The sequence below is a fragment of the Apteryx rowi genome, unplaced genomic scaffold, assembly GCF_003343035.1.
Source record: "Apteryx rowi isolate R43461 unplaced genomic scaffold, aptRow1 scaffold_57, whole genome shotgun sequence".
NCBI lineage: Eukaryota > Metazoa > Chordata > Aves > Apterygiformes > Apterygidae > Apteryx > Apteryx rowi.
In genome coordinates this window covers 76,852-95,162 of record NW_020450838.1, presented here as the reverse complement: position 1 = coordinate 95,162, position 18,311 = coordinate 76,852, and the positions used below count along the sequence as shown (strand labels likewise).

The 18,311-nt window shown below is 47.5% G+C and overlaps 1 protein-coding gene across 2 annotated transcripts in view; it reads right to left on the bottom strand.

Moving 5' to 3' along the window:
- ITGB5 (integrin subunit beta 5) overlaps nucleotides 1-18,311 on the bottom strand; it is an 80,594-nt gene that overhangs the window by 14,846 nt on the left and 47,437 nt on the right. For both annotated transcript variants that reach the window (XM_026082220.1, XM_026082221.1), the window contains one exon: nucleotides 14,901-15,330. In XM_026082220.1, the coding sequence (XP_025938005.1) occupies nucleotides 14,901-15,330 (430 nt within the window). The remainder of the gene's footprint in view (nucleotides 1-14,900; nucleotides 15,331-18,311) is intronic.

The window sequence follows — 18,311 nt, the reverse complement described above, 5'->3', positions numbered from 1 at the left end:
TGAGAGGAGGCGGACAAACGTCTTCACCATTTCTTCCAAGCCATGCGCTGAACTGGCTCTACCCATCATTTTTTCTCCCCTTCAGACTTTTATCTTTCAGGCAGCCAGAATAAATTAGCATTGCCAGTTCCTGCACTTTTACCATAATTCTTATGGTAGCAAGTGTTTTTCCTAAAGCACCTTACTTTTGGGGACCACACGATCATGTAAAAATACCAGTTTTCTTTTGAACGAAATAAAAAACTTTCCTGGTTTTTATGGATGGGGAGAAAAAGTTTGAAAACACCCCCCCMCACACACACAAACACTCCATTTTTCCCCACCCTCTGCAAGTCCCCAGGACTAGCAGGAAAATAAAATGGATGCAATTAAGATACAAGAAAAAAAATCCTCATGATTTTTAAGCCAGTTTTTTAGCTTCCGAGGCACTAGCATTACAGAGGATTCAAGGGGAGGGAAGGTCATATTTCATTTTGTTTCCATTAAATCAAACGACCTATTTTTGTGCCACTGTCCTAAGGCTCACATCCAGACGTTGCTTGGGTTAGGACCTTCAAAAATCTGTATGTTTGCTTTTGTCATTTTGGTTACTTGAATGACTAGCTTGAAAAAGCCACAACAAAACACAGAAAAAAYGGGCCTTTAACTGGTTAAGAGAAGTAAGTTAAGGCAAGTAGTCAACAAATTCCCCAATCCCATCCCTTTAACCATAGTCTGCCAGTCCCTGAACACTGTGCCTGCTACCCAAAAGAGAAGCCACACGTTGTTTGTATTCTCTAGGGATGAACATACCGAGAATATCTGCTTAGAGAAGAAAGAGCACTCAAAACCTACCGACGTGGGGCACTGCTCGAGCATTGTTTCTGTATCTCACTGGCCCATTTTTCAGTGTATTTGATGTCTGTCCTTGGTCTACGGCGCAGAAGTAAATACTCCTCTGAGGCTCTGGGAACGGCATATTTTGAGTGGGAGGAAGAAGGGCAGCGGAAGAAGCTTTGAACACTTGGAAAACTTAGACTTTTCCGTTTGGAAAAGGGCTATGGTTAGAAACAGTGCCTGCTCAGGCAAATAAATCATCTAGTTTCCCACTAATCTCTTTCCATTACTCAAATAAGTCACAAGCTTCAGCGTCTGCCTGCCTTCCAGCGGTGCACATAAACACGTCATGCAACGCAGGGCCGTCGGCACGCAGTACATCGCAGGTTAATGGCGGGTTCGCGCTGCCAGATGTCTCAGCACTGACAGAAAGCTAGGGAGAGCACAGGAGCACAGGAAATTTTCAGAAGTGGGGATGGTATTAGCATTCATTCCCCTGATCATTCAGGTTTGGCAACGAAAACGAGGAAGGCAGGCTGGTAGGAGCATCCCAGCCAACTCCTGAAGGCTAAAGAGCATAACAACTTCTTTGTTAAGAGAAGGTTACTATATAAACAAAAAAAGACAAACGTCAAGGTCCAAGTTTTCTGTGAAAATCGAAACATATCCACGGACTGTCTCCATTTACACCAGAAGGGAACTTGCCCAAATTCATTTATCCACAAAACAATACTGAAACAACGAAACRCTAGAAGATTAATAAGAAGTAAATGCCGCTTTTATGTACATTATTTATACCAGAGACCATGGATCTGTGCAACTTGCCATTGCATTGATTTCAGTGGACTGTTGTACCACAAAGCTTACGGGTTTGGCCAAGAATAGATGAGGTTTTAAATAAACCTTTATTTCAATTCCAACATTAGTTGAGTTCACCAATTCTATCATGGAAAATAAATTATGCTAGAGATGCAGACTAATGGAACTGAAGGTGAAGGACTAAATCCCTGTTTGAGTTGTTAATTCAGCCTTGGGTACCACAAGCCATGTCACTAATTGCATGTTATTGTCAGGATCCCTCAAGTTGCAACACTGTAATTTCAAAAAAAAGCCCAAACCTCCCCCCCCCCCCAGTTTCTCAATTGCTTGGAAACTTTTAGGTTAAATGAAAACTATGCAGGAAAAAAAACAGCTTTAGAAACTGCTGTCTCATGAAGGCAGCTGAAACTTATCTTGGGGCAGAATGGATTTCCTGCGACGGGTCTGGCCAGCCTTTTCTCATTCCTGTCCTCCAAGCTATAGAAGTGGAGCTGAAATGTAATCACGAGATACGGCTGATGATACATCAGAAAGCCAAAATGGGCAGCTAGGAGTCATTTCCTGAAGGAGATCTAAAGCTGCACTTCTTAAAATAAAGCCTTTTTTTTTTTTTAATAAGTTCAACACTCCACAAATCTCTCGACTTCTGCTTACATTAGTGTCTCAGCTGAGCCTTCTACACGTGGCCTTTTGGACGGAGGCACGGAGCTGGGAATTAGAGCTCTTAGGTCCTACTGCTAACTCTGCTACTGATGCACCGAGCGATACCGGGTGGCTGCTGCTGCMAGAGCCTCTGGAGAGCAAGTGCTTCATCCCAGGAGAAGGACACCGGGAAGGGTGCTCAAAGTGTGAGCCTAAATGACACTGAACAGACCGGGGCACACGCTCATCCAGAGCGCGTGGTTTCATCACCGCCGCCTGGAAAAGCCTTACACAGGAGGCACTGCAGGAACTGCTAATAACTGATATTAGTCCGTAAGGCAGACAGGAAGGCGGGGGGAACGCTGTGTCCTCCCTTCTTGTTCATCCTGCCATCCTCCTAGCCTCAAAAGGGCTCTGTGCCACTGCCCATTTTGCACCRACCTCCGTCCCCTCTGCTGCAGGTTTGTGTGAGGTCTCCCCYCAGCTGGAGCCGCGGCCGTGCTCCCACCGCTGCTCAGAGACGGCACATACCCCCTCCAGCCACCTCCCCAGCTCCGCGTTTGAAAACAGAAAGGGGGAAATGGCCAGGGAGATGGACCTCCTGCCATGGTCTCGCTCAACACCGGCCGCCTCCCGTCCGGCACTGCCCTGCCTTCTCCCAAGACTTGCCGCAAAAGGGTGATGGCTAGGAGAAATTTTGGGAAATACGCACATGCCACAGGCAGAGGCATCCAAACAGCAGCCCATTACCCTTCCAAGCCCACAGCTGCCCCAGGGACAAGCCCAACTGCATTTCTGAAGTTCAAGATCAGAAAGGTGCTGGTTATTGAAGTGCCTCTCTCGGCGTGGCAGGGAGGTCAGAGGGCCCATGGGGATGGAGGGCCCATGGGGAAGGAGAGCTGGGCAGACAGCACAGCTACCTGCAGCTCCGATGCTCGCACCGTTATTTCCAAACACTGACAAAAGTCAACTCTCCAGCCCCGCAGGAGCATTAAGGACTTTCATCCACAAACACCTAATGAACCAGGTGCTCTTACAGTGCACCAAGTCCCCTCACTGCAGCTCTAGTCTTTTTTTTTTCTTTCACCCCAAAAGGCCTGACAAAGAAAACTGCTGGGCAAAAAGCAGTTTTCACTTGGCTCTTCCAACCCTGTCAAATACCGCGAAATGCCCATGGGTCCATAACCAGGAGCTTCTCCCCCACTTACTTACTTCTTAGTCCTATCTCTTTGCCCAGGTCTGCTTACACTACCTACCCATTTAGCCTTGAGCTTTTGCCACAATGAAGACCCTGGAAGACCCAGAAAGATGAGGAGTTGGGGACATATGGTGAACACTCGGCTATATGAAACACAGGTGAAAGGACCTGAAGAAAAACTAGAGCGCTATAACCCTCTCACTGACATGTGGCACCTCTGGGAAGGACGAGCCACCTCTCCCGGTCCGGCGTTGGCGTGAACGTGAACTGGCAAGGTCTGGCAGCAGACGCTGGCGCTGCGCGTGCAGCCAGGCAGGCCAGCAGTGATAGAGCTCACTCAGGCATGCACAAAAAAGATAGGTTTGTTCTCAAAATAAAACCTGGCTCCAAAACAAAGATCCAGGATCCCAAATCCCTGAACTCCAGGGCCAAACTCTAYGGTTCAGGCCCATCCTTAAAATGAAAAGCAGGATAATTCCCACCTACCAAAGCACGTATGGYCTTAATGTCCTTTCAGCTGGACCTCATTAAGAGGAGTGTTCTCCAGAGCAAAGAGACATTCTTCTTCTGCAAAATCCTGTGCCGCAGGAGCAGGCCTAGTTTTGTGTTTGGATGCAAGCACATAATCTGGCGCAAGTTCACCAAAGGTTCGTGAGTTCTGGACTGGATTTTTGCCTTCCCAAGGATGTTGGAAGAAGTCATAGTTTCATTCAAAATGAAAAGAAAAAAGAAAAAAARMCCCTACAGCTTATACTGCACTTCACTTTCAGTTCTCACGTTTGATTTTTAAACCGAACCAAGCAAAATTTAGGAGCTGCCAGTGCACGCTAACATGAAATGTGGAGACCCAGAATTTCACTCACCTGCTTGTTTTAGGCCTCCATTTGCCTCTAAACCCAAAATACAGCATTCACTTCCAAATGTTTATTTCTGTTAATTACTATAATCAGAAAGAACAAATGCAAATGCCAAACTGAGCGGGAAGCTTGCCATAAAACTAGAATATTTAAATGAGAACATTTTAAGATCATCTTCCATCTTTGGGGAGCAAGAACCTGGCGCATTTTGTTTTCAAAGTTCAGTTTTTCTTTGTTTTGGAGCTTTCTACCTTCTGAGACACGAAGTCAACAGCAATGGGAGGGGATGGCTGCAACAGCTCCTATGGGTCTGCGGACGTGTATTTGCACAGCGCTGCCACTGCGAGATGCGCCCTGTACCACTTTAAGAACAGAGACCCACAGACGGAGCTCTGGCTCCTGTAAAGATGTAAAGACGTCACTTCTTTATTCTTTAATTCTGCCATGGTATTTAATGCCTCATTAGCATGCATTAATGGTTGCAAAGGGTCTGCTCGAGGACAAGGAGAAACACCAGTGAAAAGAGGCAGAAACAGCAGCACTCTGTGTGGTTAGGCTTTCGAGGGAATCGCTGCCAGATCCTGGGAGGGCTGCAAGGGACTTTGATAGCAATGAGAGCTTCGGTAGGGTGAAAGAAGGGGCAAAAAAAATGATGGTATTTCCCTTTCATGCAGGGAACGGAAACTCTGGCAAAGCAGCACTCAATCCACTTGGGGACAAAAAGACCAAATCAATTACTGTTTCAGTGTGAGCAACAAAAACAAAACCTTGGCATGAGCAAAGCATGGCAGGGCATGATAYACCTGTTGTCCAAAAACACTAAGGCATATCAAGAATAAAAACAGCCCTGAACAGGGAGAAGAACACAAATATCATTTGTGTTCCCGTGAGAAACCCATGCAAAGACCAGTAAGATTAAACACGCAGTGACGTAACAGGAAGGCCTAGCGGTGTAATACCGAGTAATATATTTGCTTATCGTGAAAGAGACCCAAAGGACCATGTGCACTAAATAAACAGTGTAATACCTCAGAACCATTTATCTGCCACAGAAACGCRGCCACCTGTGGAAGGAAACACGGCAAGTGCTTTCGGCAACGCAGCACAAGCGGTGCCTGGGCAATTGCAGGACGAGCGGCCTAGACGAGAGGTCACCAGCGAGGAACTGGAGCCTGGCCGAGAGCTTTACCTCTTGGAAAAGCGAAGCGTATCAGCTGAATGAAAAGGCCAGCACCAAGGCTTTTACTTCCGTCCCCCAGCGAGCGCTGCGGTCTCCCCTCCCGGCACCGAGGCACGAGCAAGCGCCCCAGCGGAGCAGTCGCTGCCGGTTTCTTGGGGCTAACCCTTCCCCAAGCTGCCGGCCGGGCGGTCAACAGCAATTGCGCCGAGGTCCGGCCTCCCTGAGGAGCAGGGGCTGCTTCTCCTCGCGCCCTCGTCCAGCCCTGCCGCCGAGACGGAGCAGCCTTCTTCCGTCCCTGGCTGTGGCTGTGCGCAGCGGCTCCTTCCGTGTCGGTGTCCCCGCTATACGAAGCCGTCCGAGCACCTCCGGGCAGCCCGGGGACGCTGCCCTTCACCGCCCTCCTGCGTGCCCGGCCCGTTTCGAGGCCGTTCAGCCCCCAAGCGCTCTGATTTCTGGAGCCACGTGCCACGCGCTGGAAACCAGCTCGTTCCGGGAAGGCAGTGCCTGGCGAGGGTCACGCTCTGCCGTTCGTCCCAGCTCAGCGGCTGTTTGCACCATCCCGGTTCTTCAATATCTTCTGCCTTTTGAACCAGCCTGGAGGAGGACAGGGAAGGCAGATCCTTCTGGAGGAAAGCAGCACATGTCTCAGGATTAAGCCGCACAGAGAGCAGAACAGAAACCAGGCTAAAGGGAAAGAATTAACAAACAGGGAGAGGAAGCAGAAGAGAGAGGCTGGGGAAGGGGGGAGATGTCATCCCAGGGGAAGCAGCACGGCACCTTCAAGAGGATGCTTGACCCGGACGCGTGCAAAATAAACGTGCTGAGTACCTCCAGCACTCCTTCGAGAAGTCCCACCGCAGAACCAGGGCTGCTCGCGTCCCCTCAGAGCTCTTGCCGGGAACGCTCAGCGCCGGGGCCGCCGTGGGCTTACAGGAAGCATCGTACCGCATCTGCAAGAGCCGCTGAGAGCTCACGTGCCAGGGGACTAAAGGCTTCGGGAAGACAAACCTCAGATGCATCCAAATGCCTCCCACACGGCTCTCTCAGCCTCTCTGTACACGCCACGGGTCCTTGAGATTAGCACGCTGAGAACYGCACGTGAAACTGCAGAACTAGTTTAGAAAGAGAGAGACCTTAAAGTGRCCCGCAAAGGGTAAAGGAGCTGCTGGGAGCGAGAGGTAAATTGCTTGGGGCCGGAGCCATTTCTCCACCGCGCGCTCGCGCAGCGCCAGGCCGGGCTGCGCCTGACAAACCGCGCGAGGACGGGGCTCTCCCGCGGCRGGGGCTGCGCCCGGGCCRCTGCCCCCGACCAAGGGGCACGGCGGGAGGCGAGGAGGCTGCCGCTGAGAGCTGTCCTGCCCTCCCAAGCAATTCGGGAGCCCAGGGGCCTCCCGGCTCTGCATCGCGACGGGCGGCGCACCCTCGCAAGCAGACACGGCCGCTGGACCCCGGGCGCGCGTCCCTGCGGTTGCTCATCCTCTTCGCGCTGTGCGAAGAGCAGAGCTTCTCAATGGCATTCCCCGTCGAAAGCCGAGAGGTTGTGAAGGAGCGCTGCGCTCGGAGCCGAGCCATCGCGAGCCACGTCCCCGGAGCCGGGCTGACCTTTAAGGACGGCGCCGCGGGGAGCAATGCCAGCGATTCAGCGCACCAGGTGCTTCCCAGGCCGTGGCGACCAGCGTCCCGTCCCGGGAGCGAGACCTCAAAACCAGCGTCCTGGCCCCAGGGGGCAGCGAAAGACTCCGCGGCTCCTTCCCCGCGTGCGGAGTTGTTTTCCAAAGCTGCGCTTCGGCAGCTACGCTCTGCCTCCCCAAAGCGCTGTAACGGCACGGTAGTCACGGTGCTGCTGCAGGGCCGGAGGCAGCTGCCAGCTCCCCGCCGGCAGCAGCTGCATTTCGGTGACAGAGCAAGCGAAGCCTCCAAGCGCGGGCGGGCTGCCCTTTCCAACAGCTCTGCCTTGCAGGAGTTTTTAAACAGGAACGCACGAATATCAACATCTTACATCAGAAAAAATCCTGTTTATACAAACAGGCTGCAGAAAAGAAGCGGAGCTTTTCCTGATTTGGGGCTCAGGCGTTCCCATGAGGTCGAATCATGAGAGCTGCACGGCTAAATGTGACCCGCRAGGAAACCCTGTGCCCAGAGCTAGAGCAACGTTAGCCTGAGTAGCACTGAGGTGAATTCAGTTTACTGCTGTTCCAGTTAATCCTCATTACATCCTAAAGCCCTGCCTGCCCCAGCTGACCTCAGCCTTACATTTCTTTAAACTAATCCACAGGACAAAAGTAAATGGGGCTGACCTCAACCTTACATTCCTTTATGTTAATCCATGTGAGGAGAGTAAATGGAACATGCCCAGCTTAACACTTTAACCCAGGAAAAGGAAGACAAAAGGGGAGGCCCCACATTTGGGTTTCTTATTAAATTTTTGCAGAGTCTTTATAAATTCCCACTGGAGCCAAAACATTTCATTAGTCGAGGAAGGACATACAGCTTGGGTACCCAGAGAAGCGGCGTAGGTGCTTCGGCCTCAGCTCATAGCTGCTAGTGATGTTTATGGGCTAGGATTAGAAGGAACACAACCAGTCATAGGCTTTTATTTTTTCTTTCTCATTCACTGAGATATTATTTGATCTGCTTCTTCGCAGGTGTACAGACTTCTCCGGGTAAGGGCTTTTGTCGAGCTGTTTCTGCTGGCAATAAAAGCCAAGGCAGAAGGGAAATGCAGCAAGGAAAAAAGAGTTTCTATGAAGCTCCAGGAAAACTTGCAGCCTGAGTGACTCTTGAGCCTCTTCACGGGACCACATTTTAAAAGACAGCTAATACTGGAGTCCCATCTCCTTGTTACTTATTCTGCCCACGACATCCCTCTGGACCAGCCAGAGGCTCTGCAGGGAGAAGATCTAAAGATGTGTGAAACCAGGTTTGCTGGCTGATAAGGAGCTACAGGCACACAGCACCCCGTACAGCCTGACACATCTATCTATCTATTTTTATTTTCTAGCCCAACCTAATGAAGCAGCTGGCACCACCAGATTGCGCCGTGGTCCTGAGCTGAGAGGACTGGGACATGACGTCGGTCAGCAAAATAAGCCCCAAAACTCTCTTAGTTGTGATCCCCAGTCCTCCTCTGGCTGGTTATCTCTGCAGAGTTGTATGCTGAGCTACAGGAAAGCTTCAGAGCAGCCACAGCGCCCTTTTCCCTCTGCAGCTGCATGAATCATTGTTACAACAGCCCCTGCACAAACACTTAGCAATAACCTAAGAATTATTTTTAACTTTCACGTCTTATATGGTCCTTTCGCCTCTCCCGTTCATTTCCAGCTTTCCTACACAGCAACCTGCATCAGTGCTCAGGCTCCATCCTTTAACACGAACTAAAAAAAATCCCCCAAAATCAAAAAAAMCCACAAAAAAACAAAGATAAGAAGACTTGACATGACAGAGGGGGAAAAAAAAAAAAAACACCCAAAACATTGCAAATGTGGTTTAGGCTCCGTTCCCTATTTGAATACCTCTTTCTTCCACAGGCCGCAGTGTTCCCTTCTGATATGTGCTAAATTTGCTTTATACTGAATCACTCTTTGGAAACACTGCAAAGGATCCGAGTCAGCAGACACAAACAAGTTCCCTTTCCCTCCCCTAAACCGCACTCGGCCCATCACCCATACCTCAGAGATTATCAGATCAAATACCACCGATTTCTTTCTTATTCAAACACAACAGCTTCTGGGACAGGCTTACATGCTAGGAATGAGGATAATTAAGACAAAAAAGTATTTAAACCAGGATCACCTTTATCCTTGCATCTGAGCCTTCCCTGGCACACCAGCGTCCTGATCTGACACTAGGCACCACCACAGGGCAGATGAATCATGACTACARAAGTAAGTGTGGAAAAAAGGTCCGTTTCCCATAAGAATTGCCCACGCCCACAGTAATTGGCAGACTGGTAACAGGCCTCACTACGAGTCACAGGGTGGATACATCAGCTGTACCATCAAACCTAGACGTTACTCTCAAAATGCTAGTATAACACATTTGCATCTCTACTGCATAATGAGAAACTGCAGCACTAGCACTGGAAGGCATCTTCCCATGACACCCACTGCAAAGACGGAGTTACTAAATATTTTTATGGTGCCTAGGACTGGGAACTGCAAAAGCAACTTGCAAAAGCAGGACTGAGATTCCTAATTTGCGGTTGAGTTAAACAAGAGACCTATGTCACTGGGCATCAGTATAAGCTAAAAACTTTCAGCTCTTCCCCATTTAATAAAATGAGAAAAGGGAAGCGCTCAGAAATAAGCACCAAGTTCCTGAAGGACTTGTGCATCCTCAGCGGTTTGTGAAGTGGTCTTTCTGGAGGGCAGCTTGAGTTGCACTGCGCGTTGGCTAGWCTAAGCAGACAGCTTCTCTGTGCCATGGATAAGCCATGGATTTTCAGTGAGCTGTGAATTCCTAAATCCCCTTTCAAAAGTGATTTTGCCGCTTGCACGTATTCACAAATCTTACATCTGACACTTTACTGCTGACACTAGTTTTTCATATCACAGGAAATACCGTACAGACAAGCAAGGCAGGGCTCCAACCCATCATGATTCCTCTGTGCTTTAGCCAGCCAGCTACAATCTTTAGTTATCTTAACCATTAAATATGCACTCAGTTGCTTAAGACTTAGCGAGAAATTGAAGGGTTTAATTTACAATTGCAGAGTGTTTATAAATCTGATTTGTTGTCTAATTTTTGTGGTTTCTCTTGTCTATTTTTTCAGAAAGACCTGATCCTACCAAGCTGCACTGAAATCAGCAATATCTGCCTTGTTGCTCATTAAGTATAGATTGTCAGGACGAGATTTTTAAGGGGAGAAACAGTTCACAACATGGTAATTGTTCTTTATTTACACCGTGGTAGCGCTCAGAGGTTGCAGTCTTGCTTTGCAGTCAAAACAAAGAAACAGTCCTGGGCTGAAGAACTCACAAATTATAGCCACTTGGGCAGCCAGGGTAACAGTAATGATGATTAACAGGAAGCCTCACTAGACAGACCAAAACACAGAAGATGCTGCACTTCAAAAAAAAAGCACACCCAAGCCAAAACAACAACAACAAAAAAAACCTCCAAACTGAAACTAATGAAGCTTGGCCTCTGGCAAATCAGCCTCTCTTCATGAGAGGCAAATGCGTGATGCTCTCTCCAGGGCCTCTCCTCTCTCTCTCTGACTACCTAGTTTTATGGGGCCTTTAGGAATGCGATTAGCACTGAGATGTTTCCTCCTTTGTCAAATTCACTGGAAGCCGGCCAAGCGGTTCAAAAGTCACTGGGACGCACAGCAACCTGCAAAGGACACGAGTCCTGATTCCATAGAGGAAGGCAGGCTCAAAGCAGGAGGGGTCTCCTCCTCTCTAAGAGCCATCCAAATCTTACAGAGTAAAAGCCAGAGCAGTGTGCTGAAGCTCCCAACATAAAGTGCAACTATGTGCAGTATTCAAAAACTTTTCTGTCTTCCCATCCAGTGACAGCAGCCAGCCTGAATCCACCAGGGCAATTTGATGCTCTTTCCAGAGAAAAACTTTAAGTAGAGCATTCAAGGGTTTGGAAAGTGACTTCCTGTTTTGCCAGAACGCATATTGCAATGAATAACCTGTTCATTTCTCAAAGGAAAAATAGGAACAAACCTGTMTCTTTTGGAGGGGCTAGGGGACAGAGCAAGAGCACTTAAGCAAGCCATTCTGTATGTCCCTTCCAAAAGACATTGAACTATGCTTTGAAACAGCTATTCTGGAGCTATTACTGGATTTAGGGAGCAATAAAGCAAATGCTGCTGACTTATTAGTAGCTGGATGCAGCTTTAATCAACATTTACGATGTATTATAAATGACTTATTTTCCCATCCCTTTCTCACAGAGGCAGAATGCACATTAAATCTCACATTAACAAAGCAAATAATGGATGCAGGACCTACAGCCTTCCCTGCACAAGAACTGAAATTCTCTGGGTCCACCTCTGACCTGGAATAATAAAATTCTTGCCTCTTCTTTAAACTATCTCCCACTCAAAAATCTGCTTCTCTACTTTATGTGGGCCATGAAAGGAAAAAAAATCCATAGGCAGCAATGTCTGAAACACTGACAAAATGAGGTGTCAGTATTTAGAAATGAAGCTGGGAATGAAAACTTCCTTGCTGGCCAAAGGACCAAGTACCAACAGACGAGTTCAAAGTTTATTTCAGACTATAAAAACTCTCTGTGATTTTGGCTGTTTGCTTTATTAGGAGTTATCAAATTAACAGCGTAACACTGAGAAGCAGTGGCAGACTCAACCCATCAAAGTGGCTCAGAGTCTAAGGGTATTAGATTTATTTTGARGCAACAAATGTTTTTGTAAACTAGAGCATCAGCTGCTCGCTTTGGTGATTTGAAGCTTGCCAATAGCACTGTATCCTGACCCCAGGAAAAGCAGGATTCGTTCCTCTGGTGTCCCAAGCCAGCATTCATGCTCCTGTCTGAGACAGCTGATCAGGGAACTACAACTCAACCAACTGCCTTTAAGCTGGAGCCTCAGGAGGAAAGAAAACAAACAAACAAACCAGTCAAGTTTAGCAAAGCAGCTCTGGATTTAGAGTTGTGATAAATCAAGGAAGCTGCAGGTATTGGCAAGAACCTGGGAATATGTAATATCTGAGAGCAATTTGCCTCCAAGCTCTATGTTGTGCTAGTGACTCAATGGGAACAAGCTTTGTTCTGGATCATAAAAGGGAGAAATGCCAAGGACAGTTCTTTGGCACAAGGGCTCAAAGTGCCGCCGAGATGAGGCATACAAAAGGCTTGACCACATATGTGAAAAATGATTTGTGCATGTGTGGATTTCCACCACTCAGCTTGGACAATAAGGTTTTCTTTCCTCTTCCCTCCATTGCTCCCTAAACCTTTGGTCAGTTTGGATTGGTTACTCTCTCATCTGCTCTGTCAGGGATATGCACTAAATGGTTCATAGTGTTGTCTTGTTCAGCAGCTTGGGCAGATGTAAAGGCATTTAAGAGGGGACACACATCCAGTGTGCTTCAACTCAGGTTGGGTTCTTTGGGGCTGAAAATGTTGTTTGAAGCAGAAACTCACTGAGAGGCATGAAGCATCTTCTAAAGTAAAAGAAGATTTCATAGAGCATAAATAAAATCCTTGATAACCCTGATGAGTTCCCCTTACTGGCCTACACCAAGCAATTCCAGAACAAGAACGAGAGAACAGTGGTCTCCCAGCAAAATAATGGTTTCTTCCAAGCTRCTGTTTCAGTTCTGCATTTGGCAAAACCTAGCTGAGTCTCTCTTCACTGTGGGATTGAGTCTGCAAGAGCTGCACTCGCTTGGGTGTGTGTCAGGAAGACAGGGCACTTCAGAGGCAGAAGTTGTGGGAAGAGGATGACAGAAGGGACATACGGGAAGTCCTGCTGCATGAACAGAAGCAGTGAACRGAAAAGTTACCCCATGCAGTGGCCCCAGATGAGCTCCTGAACACAACATGTGATTCAAACTCTGCTGTCTCTGAAGTATCTATACATGCCGGTAGACTGAGAAACCCAGTCCCTAGTTAAATGCACAGTCTTCTTCGACAAGGCACCATTTTGTAGGGAGGAGAGAGCAAACTTTTATTGGAAGAAAACAGAAGGGCTTGTATATGAGATTGCCATTTGTCGGGGCAGTGGTGGGCCCTCCGTGCCGGACCTCTCTGYGTGCAGCATGACACAGCCCCGCTGTGCAAAATTCAGGCCCTCAGATGCACTCTGCAGGCTGGAGAAGCACCAAACCTCGCGGACCAACAAAACTGGCTTTAAATGTTATGTCATGGGCAGTCCACTGCACTGTTTGCTAATAAATGGAGTCAACCTAACTCTTTTGTGGAATGATGCTATGAAAACAATATAGTCACATGGAAAATTCCCAGGCAATACTGCCCTCAATTACATCCACAGTTGGCTTTATTTTTCCCCATTTACCTTAAAATATCTTTTTTCCTCATTACAAACTCTTCTTTCCATTCCTGCATCTTTAGAGACAGCTACTAGTTTTCCAGGTCTTGGAGAGTCACTGTGGGAGCTGATATATGGCCTTCTCTCTACTTTGCAGCAGGAGCCCCAGGACTCTGTATCCAATTGCTGCCAAAAGTTYGTGTGTGGGGATGCCTGCCTCACTTGCAGACAGTACAAAAACACTACTAGCCACTCTTGAGGAAAATGAGCAAAACCAGCTTCTGCTCAACTGATAACATGACAGTCTCAAACAGCCAGAAATTTACAACCAAAAGCTGGCCAACCATCTACTATCCAACTCAAAAAAACTGCGTTATAAAATAAATAGGGGAAAAAAAAAACCCTCCACTTCCCCAGAGAACAAGTGGAAAATAGCTATTTTGCAAGCTTATCCTAAAAGCAAGACAGCCCTCACAAAACTGTACGTGGTTTTGGAAATTTTGTCCGAGCTTTTCAGTTTAGGAAGTATTTTGCTTGCTTGAAAACAGGCAAGTTTTAAAGAATAATGTTTTCCCCAGCTCCAACTGAAGGAATTATGTCCAAGGGCTAATCCAGGCCATATGTGCAAGGCAAATTATGTGACCTCAGACTGACAAGGAAGTAAAGCAATATTAGTAAACACAACTGAATATTCTTCTACCTTAGCTTAAGCAAAATGGACCAGCAACATCTTTATCAGTGGCTAGAAAAATCTATACATGACAGATCTTTAGAAATCTTCAGCACAAATTTTCTCTAATAAGTAACAGATGAGCACAGCCTTTCCTTTCACCTGCACTGTATCAGTGGATTACTTCAAGTGCTTAATCTTTAATAAAGATTGTTTCTATCTACGCAGGGATGGCTAGCACATGTAGAACAAATCCAACCTAACGAGTCACCCAAAAGCTTCAGAGAATTCAAGCCTGCGATGGTTTACTCTTTCCTAAGGATAGACTTCAGCATGGAAGAGATGTGCGTGGTTATCCATACTGAGTTCAAAATAATCATACCAAAGTGAAGACTTCTCAGTCTGCTCATCTCTCTGGGTCAWGGGCAACAGACAAGCTTGGAAGGGCAGATCTTTATATTCTGTTGTTGGAAACCCAGTTCTCATGGGATAATACACTTTTTGATTATTAGGGGAGTTGTATAGTTCCACTTAAAACCTCCCTTTCCTCTTTCTCCCTGGAGAGAAAAAAAAGGGAGCACAGATCCCTTCAAAAGCAAGCTGCAGAGCATGCGCAGACCCTTGTCGCACCTTGTGCGGGGCACATACCAGGGCCACGAGCGCTCCCCACCCACACCAGCAAAAGGTTTCCTAAACTTCAGGTAGTTTCTCAGTACGAGCAAAGAGAAGGGTGGAGAGGGATGAAGGATGCTTACCTGAGCAGAGGACACCCTTGTACCGGGCACATGAGAAGTCATCGCACTCGCAGAAGGACCCGTAGATGTTTCCGAACTCGCTCTCGTAGCAGATGCACTGGTTGCAGCTGCACTCCCCTCTCCCGCTGCAGATGGGCTTGCCTTCCACCTCCCGGCACATATTGTGGTACATGTTCCCGTTCGCGCCCTCCTCGCATTCGCACTTGGCGCCCAGGTAGCCCGGGTTGCACTCGCACAGCCCGCAGGCGTAGGTCCCGTTCCCGCTGCACTTGCTGCTCTCCTGCTCGGCCCAGCCAGTGCACCCACAAATGCAGTTGTAGGTCACTACGACCTCCAGTGTGTCCCGAAACCCAGCAGGCTTGATAGTGAACACGTGGGAGGTGTCCTCGGCAGGACAGCTTCGTGCTTCCACTGACACCTCAAAGGAAACCTGAGGAAGAAAGTTGAKACGTAAGCGAAGAGAAATGAACACGTCACTAAAGTTGCCTTGCTGGGGTCTGAGAGACACCACAGCCCCACAGGGAAGGGCATCGAGAGGAGGATGCCCCCAAGTGTGTCCTGAGCTCTGCCACTTATCTGCAGTGGCAACACACTTCCCTGCTTTTCCCCCGACGGATAGCTGGTGAATCCTGATGGTTTATGGTTATTGTCTCAGGCTCTGCCATAACACAAATAATGCATAAGAGATGAAAGCCTGCAGGAGCTTTGGGGGTTTGAAGTTCAAACTTTTCTTTCTACACCAGAAAACACCCTGTGAAAGCCCAGCAGAGGTCCTTCTAGGCTGTTCATCTGCACTAGGAAGAACATCTCATCAGCAAAGGGCTGACCTCGCTTGTCAGTGCCACTGCCCTCATGAGACTGCATGTGGGCAACCGAGGGCCCGCAGAGCTAGTCCTCAGCAGAGCCACGGGCTCACCAGCAGCAAGCAAGCAAGGCTGGTAAGTGAAGGAAGGAGGAAATGGCAAATGTACTGATGAAAAACCTTGGAGCGATTTCGCTGAGCAGTGCCATCCTGAGTATGCCAACTTTCATTCCCAGGTGTGGAAAAAGTATCCGAAACAATTTGGAGTCTAACAAAGATTAGGGTCATTGATCTGCAGCTCAATGTACTGAAAACTGCCCATTGCATGAGGGCTTTAGGCATCCTTAAAACTGTCCATGTCCCCTATGGGTAAACAAGGGAAAACCAGAACACCACATGATCCAAAGGGAAAGAGCACAGGAACAAGCCAGATGTTTCATCTCTGCAAACTACGTAACAGATACAGAGGGGGGGAAAAAAAAGAAAAAAAAACATAAAAAGGGAAATGTTAAGAAAGAACAGCCAGTCATCTGGTTTTTTTTGCTTTCTGTTAAGTACATGTAGTCACAAGAGTCCACTCCAGCCTGAGGGGAAGGTTTTTGCTAGGTCAGACAGGCTCTCCATTATCCACCAGAGGCTCTTTTGGCCCCTGAACACCTCTGACCTCCCCTTCAGCGCCTCCCTGCAAACTGCCTACTGGACCTTTCCAGTTCCTTTTGAGGGGAGACTGACAAAATACTGTGACCTCTCTTTCCTCCTGGCTTTACTTCCTCTTCTGCCTTTCCCTCCTGCAACTTTCTCTTCCTTCTTTTCCACCTCTTGCTCCTCTGCTTACCCTAGAGATGCCATTCTGTCCCACTCTGATTTCCTTGGGGTCACTTTTATCCTGTCCCCTTCCCCTTAGCCTCTCACTCCCCCCTCTCATTTCTCACCTCTTCTCCAAGTATAAGCACGTTTTAGTCTCTTCTGCCTTAGAGACACCTTGTCTCCATGTCTCTCGTCAGCTCCACTGCTCCTTCTTTGCTCTTAAAGCTTCATGAGTTTGTCATTTCCAGCTATTGCCTAAAAAGTCATTCTTAACTTCTTTAACCTTCCTTAGGTTCCTCACACCAAAAYTCCTCCTGGTTAAGTCTTTTCAGCAAACACCTGCAGCAAACAGTCTTAGTCTGTCACCTGTCAACCACGGCCTTTGTAAAATCATGTCTTCCACTGGCTTCCAAAACCGTGCCTTCTCCTGGACCAGCTCCCTCCTCACTGACGGGTATCCTTCAGTGGCCAGTCCCTCYTCCAGCCTTCAGAGGACTCACAGTGGCCCGTGCCCCAGTTCTCCTCTCCCCATAGGCTTCGCCATTGGCACCCTTGCCCTTGGCTTCCTTCACAAACCCAAGCTCATTTACTGCACCCGTATGTCAGATTCACTAACCTACACCCCTTTTTTTAGTCTTYCCTTCCCCCCAGCAAACTAAAAATTCCCACAGGGAATGTTTRGTTGACACTTTTCTGAAAAAATCCTTATTTCCTCTCTTTTTAAATAGAAATGGACGCAGGGATGGAGCTCCAGACCTGAAACTGTGGACTTCTATGGCTTGATCTTTGTCCAAAATCAGCTGAGGAAGACACAGAGCTGTGCTGCTCTACCTTGTGTTTTACTGTAGGCTGTGAACCCTGTACTAATTATAAAATGCCTCAGCTTCCCATTAAGATGTTTGAACAACATGCTGCAATATTGTTTGCAATAAAGCTTTTAAAATCAAAACTGATGCTAACAAATTTCACCTGTTGATCCTACAGTGCAAAAATCTTCAACCACTAACCAAAATGTTTATTCTTTTGTGGATGGTTTATTTTAAAAGACACCACAAGCATTCCAGGGAACTCTTAAAACTTCTTACAGTCACCAGCCATTAGCAGCAATTTTCTCCATCGTGGATCACTGGTTTCTGTGAAGTGGGAAGGAGCTGTAGGAAATGGAACACCTTGTATATTCTAATGAAAGAATCAGGGCAAATATCTAGCAAATAGCTAGGCTTTCATGACATCAAAAATAAAAATATGTGTTGAAACCAAGCACAACCACAGATCTAGTGAATGCAACATAACAACTTCCGGTGCCTAAAAGATCAAGAATTTAGAAGGTTTTGTGGGAAGCCTGATCTGCATATGGAAATGTGCATTATTCACACAGTCCTAAACTTTCAGCACTCTATTAACAGGCCATTTTTGATACTCTGATAAACACTTTTGTTAAGATGGGCTTCACAAGGACTTCACTTTAGCACATCCTCCGGTTCTGCTTATACATCTCTCCCCTACCCATTTTCTGATTCTACCAGTGCCAGCAATTTTCTCCCTGGAAAAATCAAGAACATGTGACAGCCATTCGCTTGGCCCCTCATTTAACCTTGCTTTCTGGTGTGGCTCCCCAGGCCGGCTGAAGCTGCCTTGCGTTGCTGAAAGCAGTAGTGTCACAGATAAACAGCAAGCACAGCTCTACATTCTCTGCAAATAGGTAAGCAGAAAATGCTCTGAGACCCTCTGAGTGGAAACTGTTCCGTTACAGCAAAGAATATTAGCCTTATTCCAGACCTCTAAATAACCCCCTCTCTTAA